This window comes from Prinia subflava, chromosome 3 (assembly GCF_021018805.1).
Source record: "Prinia subflava isolate CZ2003 ecotype Zambia chromosome 3, Cam_Psub_1.2, whole genome shotgun sequence".
Taxonomy (NCBI): Eukaryota; Metazoa; Chordata; class Aves; order Passeriformes; family Cisticolidae; genus Prinia; species Prinia subflava.
The window spans coordinates 17,367,127-17,383,912 of NC_086249.1; the positions used below are offsets into that span (position 1 = coordinate 17,367,127).

The 16,786-nt window shown below is 48.0% G+C and overlaps 1 protein-coding gene across 2 annotated transcripts; it reads left to right on the forward strand.

Annotated features, from left to right (window-relative positions):
• Nucleotides 1–1,876: 1,876 nt before the first annotated feature.
• On the forward strand, nt 1,877–14,125 carry ITFG2 (integrin alpha FG-GAP repeat containing 2). 2 transcript variants are annotated; one of them, XM_063394090.1, is made up of 12 exons: nt 1,877–2,033; nt 3,309–3,404; nt 3,839–3,880; nt 4,723–4,900; nt 5,204–5,343; nt 5,751–5,899; nt 6,991–7,085; nt 8,853–8,903; nt 9,367–9,458; nt 9,954–10,071; nt 10,658–10,831; nt 10,987–14,125. In XM_063394090.1, exons 1-12 carry the CDS (start codon nt 1,938–1,940, stop codon nt 11,127–11,129), a joined length of 1,374 nt encoding a protein of 457 aa, XP_063250160.1. In that variant the 5' UTR covers nt 1,877–1,937; the 3' UTR covers nt 11,130–14,125. The 2 variants fall into 2 exon arrangements, with proteins under 2 accessions (XP_063250160.1, XP_063250161.1); XM_063394091.1 differs by having other exon boundaries at nt 10,991–14,125.
• The last annotated feature ends 2,661 nt before the right edge of the window (nt 14,126–16,786 follow it).

Sequence of the window (16,786 nt, forward strand, 5' to 3'; positions counted from 1 at the left end):
CCTGATTATTTTTCTATGTTGTTTGTTTGTTACCATAGAAAATTCCCACAATATTCAATACAGTATTTGCCCATATATTTGCAAAAGGGAAAAATTATGTTGCTGGGAACTGTGCAAAAAGCAAGTCTGTAACTCATGCATAGAGCTTGTTCTATGTTCATGTTGCTACCTTCCTCTTCACCCACCCCATTGTAAAACTGGACCAGAGGAAAAACAAAAACATTACACCTGAAAGTGACCGGCTTTGAAGTGAAAGTAAGTGATAATGGCTTACATATTGCAAGTACTTCTAATACACTACAGACTCCTGAGTGATTCTAGTATCAGCTTACCCAGATCTCACAAGAAAGCTATTACTCAGTATTCTGCTTCTTTCTGCAGTTTGTGTGTCTTATTTGGGGATGGGTGTGCATTTGAATTTTGTGGGGGCTTTTGGTTGGGGTGGGCTTTTTTGTTTGTCTGAAGGCATGGAACATAGTACTCAAACTCCGCTGTTGTTTATCCTGTCACGTGGTGTTAAATTCAGCATCTCCAGTGTCCTGTTCTGAGACAGGGGCATCAGGGGCATTTTTTTTCTGCAGAAGAAAGGTAGAAAATCTGTCCCTCTCAGATTGAAATAAATGGGCGTTTTTATGGTGAGAAAGATGTCTTTGCATGGCATGGCATGGACTGTAATTTTTGTGTATGTTGCAGAGAGTATCCCTGTTTTAACATGTAATACAACCTGAATTCCCAGTCTCCTTTGCTGAAACAGAAATACTGTGTAAGCACTTAACTGGTGAGGGCTGGAGGAGTGCCAGTACCTGTCCTGCAGCAGTGCCAGCCCGGCTCGGGCCCTGGAACTGTCACCAAGGTGGTGCAAGGCTTGCTTGGAGTGCTGCCCTGCCCCTGGGCCCCAGACACCAAACAGCACCTGCTGCTGGTTTGGAGCTTGGCTAGAGCTGGGAGCTGCAGTGCTCTGAATCTCATGGGGTGGGTGGGATAGGATAGAGGCAGGAGAGGTGCTTGGGAGGTCACTTCGCTTAAGGAAATGCTGATTTCGTTTGCCTGATAAAGCCATGGGGTTGCCAGGAACTGGGGGTGATTTTCATGAGCTCTGATGATAGTGACAGCCCCGTGAATGTGAAAAACCAAAGCGCTACCCCCTCTTGTGGGAAACAACACTGTGAATGTCAGCTAGGGTTAGAAGAAGGGATTTATAGACCTAGAAAAATGGTTAAGGAGCACAGGGATGCCCAGCCAGAGTACTTCGTCTTCAGCAAGTAAATACCTTGATTTGTTGCTAATTATTCCTGGAAAGACAAGCCTCTGTGGCTGAAAACGTTTCTGCTGCTAGAGCACAGGGCCAATCGTAATGATACATTTCTGATTGTTGAACAACAGTTTTCAAAAATCTCCCACTGGCATGATAGTTGTACATGTTTCTGAAAGCAAAAAAGTGATGATTTCTGTGGCACATCTAAAAAAATCTAGTCAATGGTGCATCTGTTGTTAAGTGTGAGTCTTGAAAGTACCACTGTGCCCTTGTTGTTACTACATAAACTATGGAATGTTTGAGAATGTAAATCTATTATGAAGGACACTAAACATGCCCTGTTCAGGCAGCTGAGCAGATGTTCTGTGCTGTCTTTGAAAGTGGGTCTGGCTGCCGGCAGAAGGTGGCATACCGGTATTTGTAAGTGAGGTCATGCATGTAAACTTCAACTATAAACTTCGTTATGTATGTCCTTATAGAGGAAAAAAAAACAATGCTTAAAATAAACAGTCGCAGTACTGACTTTGTAACCACTCCGCTCTGTCTGTGCGTGTGTCCGTGCTCTGCGGTTCGCGGTGTTTCGGGCCCGGGCGCCGCGGGCGGGCTGGGCCGCGCCCCGCCCCGCGCTCCCGCCGTTCCCGGCGCGCCTGCGCCGAGCGCCCGCCGAGCCGCCGCGCCCGCCATGCGCTCCGTCAGCTACGTGCAGTGCGTGGCGCTGGACTTCGGCGGCAGCCTCTTCCCGCACGCCATCTGCCTCGGGGACGCCGACAACGACACGGTCCGAGCCCGGAGCCCGGGCCGGGGCGGGCGGGGCCGCGCCGGGGCAGCGGGCCTGGCTGGGGGTGCCCGCGGGGCCGGGGGAAGCAGCGAGCGGCTGCTGCGGCCCCAGGGCAGGTGCCAGGAGGGGCTTCCAGCTCTGGGGACGCACACGGGGCCTGGCGGGCACCCGAGCGGTGTGAGGGACGCAGGGCTTGGGTCAGAACCCGCCAGGAGTTCCCCTGGACAGGGAATGTTTGCTGGGCGGCAGGGGGTCAGGGCTTCCCCCGGATTACAGTGCCCCTCACCCTGGGTGGGGCGGAGCCGGAGCGGAGCTTCACTGCTGCACGGTGGACACTCGCCTGTCACAGTGGTGGGGGTGTCGTGGTGCTTTGCTGCGCACAGCAGATCACAAACAGGGTACAGCCAAGTCTCGGTGCCTCTTGACCCGTGTGATGGATGGATGGATGGATGTGCATTGGGAGGGTTGCTTTTAGCCCCAGAAATGGTTGGTTTTGATTTGTCTGTAGCTAGGAAGAGGTTAGCTTAACCAGCTACATGTCACCTGTTTCTTGCTCTCAACGGCCAAGGTTTTTTACAGCCTTATCCTGGGAAGTGTCATGGCTAGCAATGCAGTAGATGGTTAAAGGGATTTCCCCATAAAAAGTTGTTCTGTAGGGTAGGGTGTGCAGGGAGTTGTGGAATGCACACCACTTAAATACACAGAGGCATGATGGAGGAGATGGGATAATGGGAGCAGGCTCATCAGCATGGGTGGTTGGTGATTTTTAGAAATCTTCTTTAAGGAAATAATCACCGTTCTGAAATCCCTTTACCCCTTCAGCAGTGAGATTGAACATCCTGTGTAAATCTGTTGTGTTCTTGCACTCCCTTCTTGGGTGGCTATATTTTTGTCATTGCCATCATCTTCCTTAGGTGATTCAAGTCAATCTAGATTGAAGGATGGAAGATGGAGTAATGATAATTAACATCCAAGCAGGGTGTTAGAGCAGTCAGTGTCACAGCTGTGAAACAATGAGTGGAGAAGCAGTGTGTAATGGGATGTTGCTCTAAGGAGCCATTCTCCATCTCTTTTGTCTGCAAGATTAAAATTAGGGCTTTTATATTTTCCCAGACCTTCCATTTTGATTCAAGATTGTCTCTTTAACTCATTTGGTTTTGCTGCTTCTTCCCACGGAGTGATTTTTAAATACGAATTCTGAATTTTTTTGCTGTTGAATGAATACTGTTAATGTAATTGTGGCTTTCTTCCTACTAATCCAATTTTCCTGTACAGCTGAATGAACTCGTGGTGGGAGACACCAATGGAAAGCTCTATGTTTACAAGAATGATGACAGCAAGCCCTGGGCTGTGCGGTCTTGCCAAGGAATGGTCAGTTCTTGATAAAATTGCTAAATGGTTGGGCCTTGCAGTGTATGTGCAGCCAGCTGTCCTTGTCCTTTGCTTAGGAATATGTAGGCTGGAGAGGAATGGCAGCCAGAACTGATTCTGATGTCTTTTCATGAAATTATTCAAGACCCCACTTTTGCCTACAGCCCCATGGGCTAGAAGTGAAGAGCAAATTACTGGACAAACACAGAAACTGGGCTTCTCTCCCAGCTTTACCCTGCTCTGAGCACTGTGGGTTTTGCCCCAGAGCTCTGGCCGGTTGTTTCTGTCCCTTGACTCTGCTCTCCTTGTCCTTCAAAAGGCTGTTGTGAGTTCAAGATATGCTTTATGGGAGAGGAGGGGGTGGTGCAGAGGTTGATCCCAGGCTGCTGGGTTGGGTTGCCTTTTCTCACTCACGGCCTTGTTTTCTTTTGCAGCTCACATGTGTCCGTGTGGGAGATGTGTGCAATAAAGGAAAGGTGAGGGGAGCCAAACTCTTCCCAGCTGTCTGTAGGGCATGTGGGAGGTGTTCAGAAGATTTGGGTCATCGTGCCATGTGCTGAGTTTGGAGGAGGACAGATTGCAGGTGCTGTCTCTCCAGGATCTGCCTTTGCTCATAGAGTTCTAGCACTGCTGTTTTTAAACTGTTCCTCTGCTTATATGTCACTGGTATTTTCCTGTGAGCCTTATGCAGGTTTTAGAGAGCAAGGAAATCCATCCTATCTTCAGAGAGCACTCCTGATTTCCATGTGCCCTTGTGAGAGCACCACAAGGCTTTGGTGGTTTGAGGGTTGCTCCTTTTGCTCAGTGGCTTTTACCTTTCTTGGGCTGATGTCTGCTGTGGGCTGTGGTCCTTCTGCCAGTTGGCTGTGTGCATTTAAGGCTGTGTAAAAAAGACTGAGACATGGAATGGTCTGGACTCCCAAGCAAATTCCACTGGGTCTACTATAACTCCTTTTGTTGTATTGCTGTTTCTGGGGCTTAAGCCAGGACCAGCGAGTCCAAAGGTCCCTGCCTGAAATACTGTAGCTGTGTCTCCTCTAGTGGGGTGCAGAGCTGACGTGGGCATTGAGAAAGCCAGACATTGTTTGACAATTGCACACACACCAGCTAGATACTGTAGTCTGACAAAGATGAACAAGAAGTTTGGACCCTGCCAGTAGCAGAGAAGTTTATGTGCTGGCCAAAATCCCTCTGTTCCCTCTGTAGCAGTCATTGATCTCAATCGATCTACCCTTGTGTCTTCCTTTGCCCTGCTGTGGGACAGCTTCTGCACTTTGTAAAAGGGGAAGAATCAAAAAGTTTTTCTCTTCCCTCACAGAATTTCGTGGTGGCAGTGAGTGCAGAAGGCTGGTTTCATCTTTTTGACCTGACTTCTCTGAATTCAAAACACCCAGATGCTTCAGGCCACCATGAGTTGGCAGGGGCAGAAGAGCAGAAGCCAGTGTTCAAGCAGCACATTCCAGCCAACACCAAGGTCATGCTCATCAATGACATTGGTGAGTCACAGAGCTGCTGTGGGAATGCAGGGCAAAGCAGTTTGTGTGTGAGGCAGTGGGGAGAGAGGATAGAGGGGGCTTGCAAAAGAAAATTACTGTCTTGCTGAAACAGACACTCCAACAAACCACAGCCAAGTCATGGAGGAGAGAAACAAGAATTTCAGAAATTCTTCTGAAGTGCAAGCTTTCATTATGTGGTTGGAGTCCTCAGGGATGCTAACTATAGAAACCAGCAGAGTGATTTCTGCATGTTTGGGCACTTAGGGTTTGAGAGAGTCCATCTGTCTTTCTCTTTTCCTGCAGATGGAGATGGGAAGTGTGAGCTGGTTGTGGGTTACACTGACAGGGTGGTCCGTGCCTTCCGCTGGGAGGACTCGTCGGAGACTTCAGACCATGTCTCTGGGCAGTTGATCTTGTTGAAGAAATGGCTTCTAGAAGGTCAGGTAAGGAAAAAGGATATTCAGAGCAGTATTTGTCATGCAGTCTTCAAGAGGGGGCTTTTTCAAGAGAAGAAGCACAGAATCTCAGTCCTATGAACAAAACAGTTGTCATGTCGATGGCTTGAGAGATTTGCCCGGTGATATTTCTGTACAGCTGGTAGGTTGGTGTGAGAAGCAGTTGCTCTTGTCCAATGGGAGAGCATTAGTGGGAAGCACTAGTGTTGTTTTAAAGTGGCTTTTGGTAGGGAACCTACCTTTTGCTGAACTTGGACATTTTGCTTCCAGCTGCATTTGTGCAGCTGCTGCTCAGCTCTGTCAGAAGATTTGCCATATTCAAATCAAGTGGGAGGGGGCGCTGTAAACCCGTTGGAGTGCTTGGCTCTGTCCGTGTTTCTCCTGTGCCGCTGTAGGTGGACAGCCTGTCTGTGAACCCGGGCCCTGATGGCTCACCGGAGCTGATGGTGTCCCAGCCAGGCTGTGGCTATGCCATCCTGCTGTGCACCTGGGACACGGAGCCGCGGGACGCAGCCGCGGGAAGGGACGGATCTGCGCCGGGCAGGTGAGGGGTGGTACACTGGGAGGGGATGGATCTGCCCCAGGAATTCCTGGAGCACGTGCCACTGTGGATGCCTGTTAAGAGGGGGTACCAACACATCACGGTTGTGAATCAGGAGGTGCTGTCACTGTCCTTGCTTCAGTGACCTGCTGTGCTGCTGGCACCTCAACACTTAAGCCTCTCTGCACCAAAGATTTCACAAACACTCTTCATGTGTCTGTCACAAAGATGAATACTGCTGCTTTCCTTGTATCCCACTCTCTTCCTGAACTGGACGAGGAGAGTGGCAAAACCAGCTCCCTGAGGGTTCCTCACTACTGGGAGCTAAGGTAGGGAACTGAGTGACCTAGATTTCCAGAGAAAGGTGATCAGATTGCAGGGTAACAGCTGAGAGGCTGGGCCAAATCAAATACATCTGAAGCCCAGGCTAGAACTGGGCTCATTCACTTGTTTTCTGCAGGTGAGGCAATTAGAAGTTTTCTTAATGAGAGCCGTGGCAGCCAGTGCTGTAAATCACAACCACAGCAACCAGGATGAGCAGTGAGGTGCTTGGTGCTGGAAGGACCCTGGTGGGGAATCTGGGTGCTTCTGTGGTGGTCTGTGAGACTTGAAGGCAGACACAAAAAACTGCAGCAGAAGGGGGCCTAGGCAGGTCTCCTTGGTGTCTTAGAGAACTCAGTGGAATGGTACCCTGTTGGCCAGAAGCCAGGCCCAGATGTAGTCTCTCACCAATGTGTTCAGTCTGGGCAGATACTTAGTGAGAGAAAAACAGCCAGGCTTATGTAACACCAATGATAAAATTTGTCCTTTTTTTTCCTTTGTTGAAATACGGGCCTTACTGATTTTTTTGAGCTCTTTTTTTCTTCTTTTTTTGATGCATCAAATCATTCTGGGTTTGTGTTTTTAAAAATCAATGTGTTTCTTTTGGGATGGCATGCATTTCTTCCTTTATCATTAAAGGGCTCAACCTGTTCACAAACTCTGTCACTGTCTGGATTTGTAGAGTTTAGGAATACACTGCTCCTGAAATTGTTCTGAGACAATCCCAGGCGTGGTTCCCTAACTTCTCCCTGTTGTCTTTCTCTTTTCCCTAGTGAGGCCCCTGTTCGAGATGTGATTCTGCACCAGACGTCTGGACGGATTCACAACAAGAACGTCTCCACTCATCTCATTGGGAGCATTGCCCGAGGTGAGAGATCAGCAGCTTGGGGTCTCCAGCCCAGCAGTTGCCCCCGGTGTTTTTTCAGTACATCAGTCCAGAATGAAATCAGATTTTTTGTGGTAGAAAAATAACTGTGAGAGGCAGCTGCAAGAACACAGGAATCTCAGCTTCTCTTAGCCAGCTCCCAAAGACAGTTGGATATTTGCGTGTGAGCTTTTTATAGCCTTTGTCCTTCCCTAGGTAGCCCTTATCCTTCACTCAGCACAAGAGTTTTTCTGCAGCCTCTGCTGACCTGCATTTAGTCAGTTTGAATGGCTGCCATGCCATGCTCCTACAGATGTCCTTGATCCTTGCCTCTGCATGGCTGTAGCTTATGCCTCCTTCTTGTTCCCTAGATGCATCTCTTCCTTCCCACAGCCTCATCTTCGTTCTTGCTTTTCAGCATTTGCATCTCCATTCTTGATGGCTCTGTGCTGCTCCTCCTTCTCCTGTGCAGCCCAACCTCTCCAGAGCTGCTTCCATATTTCATCTGTATCATTGTCCTCTGTCTTCTTCCACTGTGTTGTGCTCAGGTCTTGTATCTAGAATCTGCACAGCTGCCAGCTGCTCTCAGCCCTGACACAGTGCTCTTGTGTCAGACTTTCCTTGCACAGTGCCACTGCTTCCCTCCTGTAACTCCCTGTGCTCTGACCTGTGCCTGGTGCACCTGCTGAACCCTCCTTTGGTACCTATGGAGGATAAGCTTTCACTCACCCTTGTGAAATAGCAGAAGGCAGAAAACTCCTAGCAGAGATCACTTTCTCTTGTATTTGCTCTGCCCAAATATTGCATCCTGCAGTGCTGTCCAAGAATGATTCAGCCTGTCCAGTGTAATTAGAGCTTGTGGACAAGAGCAATCCACTGAACCCCACCCTCTTCCCATTCCTCAGAGGACCTTTCCCGCCCAGTTCTTAAGCTTGTCATGTTTTCAGCATCTCTGATGCTGCTGTGAGCAACATGGTCAACAGAGCATGAAATCAATTATTTCACTGCGTATGAAGCCTTGCATCTATTGAGAGATGTCTGTGAAAAATAAAGGCACACAAAATAAGGGATGAAGAGCAGGCTGTAGAAAAGCCCATTGGTGCTGGACTGTCAGTAAAGGAACGGCTGAAGAGTGCCATGCTGACCAGTTTCCCAGGGGGACACAGCAGATCTCCTGGATCAGAGCCTGTCTGGGTGCATGTCACTAGGGGCAGTTTAGCACCCAGCCAGCTGGCTTTGCTCCAGGCTGATCTGCAGAAATGGGGTGGTTTGCAGCCTGGGAGCGTACAGGGGGCTGTAGCTTGGAGCTGTCTGTGGGCACTGGAGGTAGGCTCGCCTTGTTAACCTGCTCTGGGAAACTGCCTGCTTGCTTTCAGCTCTGCTGCCTTGCCCCTGACTGCCAGGTTTCCTGGGTTCCTCCTCAGGGAGCCAGTGCCTCTTCTACATCGTCACTGAAAGGATGAAATGCAGCTTTAGTTGAGTACAGCTCCAGTCCTCTCTCTGAGAGTGTCATATTTTTAAAACTTGACCTTGCATGTCTTTTCTTTTTTTAGTAGCTAGGTAGAGAGGTTACTGAAGGGCTGAAGGAGCCCAGTGGTCAGGGGACTCTCCTCTTTGGATTTAATCAGTGACATTTGTCAGTGCTGTCCTGCACACAGCTGGGCAAGGAAAGAAGGCAGCTGGGTTTGGATCTTTTTTGTTTTCAGGAGGGGGAGGGGACAGTGTTTACAAAATGGCATCAACTCCAGTAATTTTCTTCTGCATTTACAGGCTCCAGTGAGAACAGTGGCTCAGGTCTCTTTGCCCTCTGTACTCTGGATGGTAAGTCCTGCCACTGTCCTGGAAGACCTGTGGGGCAGCCAAGGCCTGTCACTAATGCAGAGCAGGGAACCAGGGGCTCAGTGCTTTTGACTTTTAAAAGAAAGGGAAGCTGGGCTTCAGAAACCCTTCAAAGGTCAGGCAAGAGAATTTCATCCAAAGACTCCTTCTGCTGACATACTTCATATGAAGGCACAGGGGGCACTGTGAGGATAGATGCTTGTGTATGTTCCACTCTCTCGTGGCCAGTGCTCCCTGCCCAGTACTGCTGCAGTATATCTGGATAATAGGGGCATGGTAGGTGGGGTCAAGTGTCCAGTGTGGATTTAGCAGCCAAGACCAATAGCCTGTGCTGTTAGCAGCTAACTCTCAGCAACTCTGAGTGTTGAAGGAATAGGGCCTGGCACTAGCAAACATCTTGCTCTCTTTTATTGTTTTCAAGACAGTTGTTTTTTTCTTTCTTCAGGAACACTGAAACTGATGGAGGGAGCAGACAAGCTGCTGTGGTCTGTTCAGGTTGATCACCAGCTCTTTGCTCTGGAAAAGCTGGACGTTACAGTGAGTATCTGGGTAAGGCTGGGAGAGATGAAGACAAAAAATCAGCATGGCTTTATGGATGTGAACTTAGGAAAGGCAGAGGAGTATGGCTCAGCTGGAAAAGGCTGGGATTATCTCAGGATGACATAGGGTGTTCTGTCTGTGGCAGTACATTCTGCACTCAGGTCAGTCTGCCCAGCTGCAAGAGGCTGAGCTGTGTCTGCCTGTTAGACCCAGCATCCATTTATCCATTCCTATGCTTTAGTCCCCCAGCTGTTCTTCAGTCTTACTGCAGAGCTGAATGGTTTTGCTCACTGCAAATACCCTGATCGTCAAAAAGCTCTTAGAGTACATAAGGATTGCCATATAGAAGAAAGATGAACTCCAAGTGCAAAATATCTGGATGAAATGACATCTAGACATAGGTGTTGTGTCTCTGAAGCAGCCAGAAGGATTCTTGGCTGTCCCTGGGAGCAGGTGACACGTGTGCAATACGCAGTGCTCTGGTTCCTGCAGGGCAACGGGCACGAGGAGGTGATTGCCTGCGCGTGGGACGGTCAGACGTACATCATCGACCACAACCGCACCGTGGCCAGGTTCCAGGCAGATGAGAATGTCAGTGCCTTCTGTGCAGGTGGGAAGCCTGACTGCAAAGCCAGCCCTCACAGCATGTTCCTCTCAAAGCTGCTACTCCCGTCTGGGAGACCCAGAATCCTGTGTCTGCCTGCAGTGGGGAATGATTTCCCTGTATGCATGTTGCGGAAGGCCCAGCTAGTCTTTCCTCTGGTGGCATCTGGGACCAGTAAGGGTGAGAGAAAGTGATGCTGAGGCTTGTCCGTAGTGGCTTGGGGTTTTCTTCTTGTCTTTTTTGGAGATACTACAGCGGTCTCATGTCCTCCACACTGCTTTTTTAATTTGCAGACTTGTAAGCTGTTCTTAAGTGGAGATTAGGACCCCGTGGAACCAGCCTGAGTTTTGGCTCTGCTCGGTCCCTTTTCTCAGACCTGCAAGAAGCAGCTTGCAGATCCCCAAGCTTCATGCAGTTCAGAGACAGCTTCTTGGATTGTCTCAAAGGGACTTTGTATACCCAGGCCCATATCTCTGCCCAGGTACTTGCTGTTTTCTGCTAACAGCCTTGGTACCTCATCATGAAACATCAATTATTTGCTTTCTCTTTCCTTTTGGAAGTAGTCAGATCTCCACACTTCTGCTTTCTGCAGGCCTCTATGCATGCAAAGAAGGGAGCAACAGTCCCTGCCTTGTTTATGTCAGCTTCAGCCAGAAGATCTACATCTACTGGGATGTGCAGCTGGAGAGAATGGAGTCCACCAACCTGTTGAAAATCCTGGATGGTGACCCGGAGTTTGGAAGTCTCCTGCAGCAGCTGGGTATAGGTGAGTGCAGAAAGCAGTGTACAGAGCAGAGGATGTACAGAAAGAGAGGAAGGGCTGCTGGCAGATGATCTGCTGGGAACTAGAGTATTTCTGGAGGAAGAGGCTTTCCCATTTCCTGATAATGCCTAACAACTGGTTTTCTCTCTTTTCCCTAGACAGAAGCGATGTTTCTGCTGTCAAAAACCTGATTCACAAAACACTCTATTTTCCTGAGGAGTACCATCTCAGCAGCCCCTCGCAGGATTCTGCTGGAACAGATTCTTCTGCCCACTGCAGTGGCATCCAGGAGCCCTTATAACAAGAAGGCTGACATCTTTAATGCCAGCACAAGCTCTTCTGCAGCTGCAATTGGGCATCTGATGAATATGACTATTCTTTCCCTACATTGTCAGAACTTCCAGACAGGAAAGGGTCTACAGGCTGTGAAGGGATGTTCGTGACTATAGACTTGCCTGTGTGTGGTGGGTTGGTTTGCCTTTAGCTGAGGCAGCTGCAAGAACAGAAAGGGGCAAGGATCCTGCACACAGGCCTTCTGTTGCCAGTTTCCATATTCCTCACTAACTAAAGTGCTCCACTGGCCACTGTGAGGTCACAGATGGAAAGAACAGCTGAACCAAGTCTCCATTTTGCCCTGTTCTTACAAGTACTTCAGTGAATACTTCTGAGTTCTTAGCAGGATCACAGTGCAGGAGTTGGAGGAACTGAGTTAGGGTGCAGGCATGGGCCTGCTCCTACTTCGGTGTATTTAAATAGAGCCATTGTTTGTCCTTGCTTTGCTGCTGCTCTTCTACCAAGCAGTTTCTCAGAGATCACCTGTTCTGAGTAGCTGGAGGCTTGGACAACTTGCAGTCATAAGGTGTGGAGAGATAGCAACTCCAGCAAACCCAGCTCTGGTCAAGAGTCATTGCTTGTCTCCATCTTTCGGGGCGGGGTGATCTAGAGAGAGCTGTGACCTAACAAAGCACCTGTAAAGTGGTCAGTAAGACCAGTCTGACTTAACTGTGGATCTGTGGTGCAATGAGAGGTTGGCCATCCCACAATAAATAGTGGGAATGCCACTCTTGCCTCATGGAGAGCATCATGCTTTCAGTCCTGCACAGCTGAAAGAGGTAGGCTGGAGGTGAGGTTCTGATGGCTAGCACTAGGAGTAAAGGGGAGCTCGTTTGCAAAAGCCCAGGCATGAAGCTTTCCACATGCTGTTGTTATTGTGCTTTTCCCTCTCTTAGCTTGTCCCTTGCCTAACAGCTTGTTAGGAAAGGGGCAGCAGGCTTACCTGCTGGCTTGCATCGATTATGCCCTCTCACTTGTGTGATGTTTTGTTGGACATGTGTGATGGATGGAGCTGTCCCTTCGCCCTTACAGCAGCCTGAGTCACAGCAAATACAATTCAGTGATCTGGAGCAAGTGGCAGCATTTAAAGATCCTGCAGGCAGTTGAAAACCTGCTGTGCTTTAGCCTGCAAAATATCCAAGGGCAGCCCTAACTGGGAGAAAATGCTTTGTATAGAAAACAGGAGTGTCTTGCCCTTGGGTCAAAGTGACTGTTGTTGAAGCAACTCCGTGTGGTAGAAGGGCAGGATCTTTACATAACAAGCCTTAGCTGTAATTTGCAGTTTCCTTCTGTAGATTTACATAAGCTTTTCAGAGGACAGTGCTGTCCTCTGCATTTGGTAGCAGTGGAAGTTGGAGCATGGAGCAGTGAAATGGTGTGACCTGCTCTGTACCTGCTAGCTTGCTTCTCAGGCCACTGTGTCTTCTGACTCTCTAACTGCAGTAGAAGTTTCTCTCCATTTTAGTGGCCTTGCTGAGAAGCATTTTTAAATGTTCCCCTGTCATACTAAGTGCTTGTGTAAAACTGGACCCTTCAGGCAGGCCCTTTCAAGTAATGATAGAGCTTATTAACAGTGGTGTTGAGTGCAGCAAGGCTTGAGTCTGTGAGCTGTGGAGAGCTGATACCACAGGGACCATCTTCTCGTGGGCTAAAGCGAGGAGTTTGTCTTGAAGCTTGTCAGACCCAGACTGTAACCTCAACAAATTGTCAGCTCTTGTGACATTGAGATGTGCAGCTCCCCATCCCAACAGGAATCATCAGCATTGCTTCTGGCAGAGAGGGCCTGGCAGGGAAACAGGATGGCCTAGACTCGCTACAGAACAACTCAGTGCTGTCTGTCCATGCCAAATATAAACCTTTATTAGCAACAGCAAATAGAAATCTTTATTAGCAACACAAGCACAAGGGGTGTACAAATGGGTGCATATGGCTGGAACTGGTTATGCAAAACAAACTTTGCTGTACAGGTCGGATGATTCCAAGAAAGGAAGGTGAAACTGATCCACTTGAATTGGGCTATTCATTGTTGAGAAAGAATGGGAAAGGGTTACTGAGAGAGATGATATTTTTCTAAGAACCCTCGTTAAAATAAAATGGAGCCAAAGCATTGCAAATGTTGGGCAGGGCCTTTTGTGCACCCCCACCTTCTTTAGCTGGCCTGAGGATAACACTGCTGTGTGCCATGCAAACCCAGGCAATGCACACCGTGAAAAGCAGGGGTGAGAAAATACAGACACTACAAAAACATCTTTTCCCAAAACTTTTCAGCTCTTAAAAAAAAATCACTGGAGAGGAAAAATACTAACATTTGAGGGCTTCCCCTGACAGTTTTATACTGCATGCAGCACATAATAACTTGCAGATGCATTTTGCTCCTGTGCTCCTTGTGCACAAGAGAAAATGAAAAGTGTCTACAGAAGAATTAACTGAACATTTGTACCATTCCTTGGCCAAAAGATGGCTTTCCTTATCTGCCTTGAACTCCTAAGCGCCAAATACTTCTTGAAGTCTGCCATTCAGGCTACTTCCAGTGGCAACAGTTTTTCTGTGAAGTGTCCATCCTCTCAGGAAAGGAGCCACTTAAGCTCTGTCTGTGGCCTGATGGAGTTACATTATACTTTCTTTGTAACTCATTGTCTGTCCTTGCCAGCCCACACAAGCCACAGAGTTGGACTTAAAAGTGGTTCCTTCCCACACAGCAGAAAATGTTTGCTGTATCCTACTCTAGCAGATTGGCATAACCTGCTGGTGCCGGGAAACTTTTCAACAGGGCAGCATTTGCAGGACACGTTTGTATGTCCCAGTGCCAGCACACAGCAAGTGAGGAGTCTGACAGTATTCTCAGGCACTGGGGGTATTTGCAGATAAGTGATTCATGGCTTTGGTTAATTTACTAGCAAAAAAATAAAGGGAGAGGGTTGCCTTATTTTCCTGAGACATAATAAACCTGCTCTCCATCCCTGCCCTCGTTTTGATGCTCTTTCTGCTATAATTTAGGTATTTCTATAACTCTTCAGGTGTATCCTGGCATGTGCCAGTGGAGTCCCCTGAAAGGAGGGTTGAATGCAAACACAAGTATGTGGCTCAATGGTCTTCAATGCCATAGCTCACCTGCTGGTAGTGAAAGAAGGAGCAAGCCTCTGGGAATAGGGATGGCTGCAGTTCCCATTCTGTTCAAAACCAAGTGACCCCAAGCTCCTGGAAGTGGTCCTGATTATGGCTTTGGCAGAGTGCATGTTCTCAGGAAGGACAGAAGTCCTTCTCCCTACCCCTGGGTGTATTGCACTGTTCCACAGATTTGCCATGGCAGGAGTTTCCCTGCAGACTTCCACAACTGCTGTGCCCGCTCTGTTAAAAAGCAGCCCTGATAGAAACTGACCACCAAAGCGGTTCAAAGAGATTATCCCTAAAATAATAGAGTTCCATTTTTTATATTGAAGGGACAGGCCTCATCATGAGAAAGCCAGTGTTGGACACGTACAGCATGTGCCTGTGTCCTGCTCTGAGCTGGCACTTTGTACTGAACTTCTGCTTTCTGTATGAAAGTGGTAGCATTTTTTGATCTTCAGTGAAAAAGACCTTTAGATTATTCCTTTGTTCTCTTTGTCCCCCAAATGCAATAGAGATGACTGGAATTGGGAGTAGGGAAGTGTATCTGCTTAATAGACTTCTCCAAGAGAAACTACAATTAAGATAGTCTTCAGCCTTGCCAGCGCTCTCAAAAATTACTTACTGTGCTCCCCAGTATTGGAATTAAAGATTACCATATTTGTAGATGAGAGCTGAGTTAGCTTCTTTGAGATGTTGTTAAGTCCTATTTTACCATCACATTTCAAAGCCAGGACTTCTTTCTTTCACAATGGAGGCTGTGCTTCAGATGTAATGACACAAAAGTACTTTGGAAAAAGAAAAATGTCTGGGCTAGAATTCAGAATACACTTGTCAAGTGCAGTAACAGTGTGTCATTTTATGCCAAGTAACCTGGGGGAGATGAAAACCCACCAGGAGCTGCGTTGGTGGGGAAAGCAGGTACTGACCCTGTAGGATTAGACTGATCTAGTGAGTGGGTTGAAGTGATGTATCTGCCATGGCACCATGACCTGCAGTTCTCATTCAGTCATATAAATGGGTTTTTTTCTGGAAGCTCTGCCTGCAGCAAGGCTTGATGGGGAGGTTCCAAGATAACTGTTGGCAACAGATTCCTCCACGTCTGGACAAAAGAGACTTCTACTGAGTGGATCTGTGTGTTCGACTGACACGGACAGGAGGAAGGTGAAGAGCATGTCTTCTGCCCTGGAGCTGATTTCAGAGCTGAGAAAAGAACTCACACTAATTTAGTGCTTTCTTGGAAACATCCTCTCTGTGACTGAGAATTTATACATGCAGTTGTTTACAACGAAGAGAAAAGGCTGGCAAGATTGTGGCACAATGTGCAAGTGTATTAGCAGCCAGGGTACAAGGCAAGTGTTAAAAGGATTCTCTAAAAAGGAAAGAATTCCTTTTTGAAGGAAGCTTGTCACCAAGCTGGAGTGGAAGGAAAGGAGAGTGCAAAGAAGGAGTCATTAGGCAGAGAAGAGAGGAATACACAGGGCTGGAGATTTTCACCCACTGTAGCACATTAATTCACAGAGAAGCCTGAACTGATAGTGGTTTAGGATTTGAGGCATGTGAACCATAGAAAAGCTTCAGAAAGGCTGGAGGATGTTCTGAATGTGAGCAAAAGCAGTTATTCCAAGACAGACATGTAGGAACAGCACCTGGTGATTTCCAGCAGCAGCTAGTGTGCAGGTATCTGCAGGGCTGCAAGGGACAGGCAGTAGTCAAAACAGAATTGTCAACTCAAAGTCGTGGCAGTTTTCTGTAGGATCCCATCCAACACTCTTTTTAAATCATTGGAAAGATTCCTGTTGGCTTCAATCTGAAGGCTCCTACTCACCTAAACTCTTGCCCTAGCCAGGGCTCAGCTGCAAAACTGACACCAGGCACTGCTCTCACAAGGAAGTGACTGGGACTTAGAGCTGTTGGTAGTTCTCCCTTTCCCATGCACTTGTGGGCACCAGCAAAGCCCAGCAGAAACTGCCAGACACTGTGGAAGGCAGCAGAGACCTGCCTGGGCATCAGCAAAGCCCAACAAAAGCCCTGTGGTGCTCTACAGAAAGCAGGGCCCCGTATGGACCTTGCAAAACCTGGCAAAAGCCTTGGGATGCTCTGAAAGGCAGCAGGGCCCCTTGCAGGGCAAAGCAAAACTCAGCAAAAGCCCCAGGGCGCTCTGGAGGGAAGCAGGACTCCTTGTGGGAATGACAGAAGCCATCAGATAGAGTTAGGTGGTTGTGGTTAGGTGTAAGGTTAGGGATGTGTTTTGAGTTGGGGTTAGGGTTGGGTTTTGTTGTATGGTTTGGGGTTTAGATTTAGGGGTTAGGTTTAGGCCTTGGAGTTCAGGTTTAGGGGCTGGGGTTAACTTAATGGTTAGAGTTTAGGGTTGGGGATTATGGTTGGGTTTGGGGATTAGAGTTTACAGTTAATGTATTATTAGGTTTCTGTTTTGTGTTCAAAGTCAGTGGTAAATATTGGGGTTACAGTGTTGAATTTAGGGGGTTATGTTTAATGTTAAGTTTTATAGTTAGG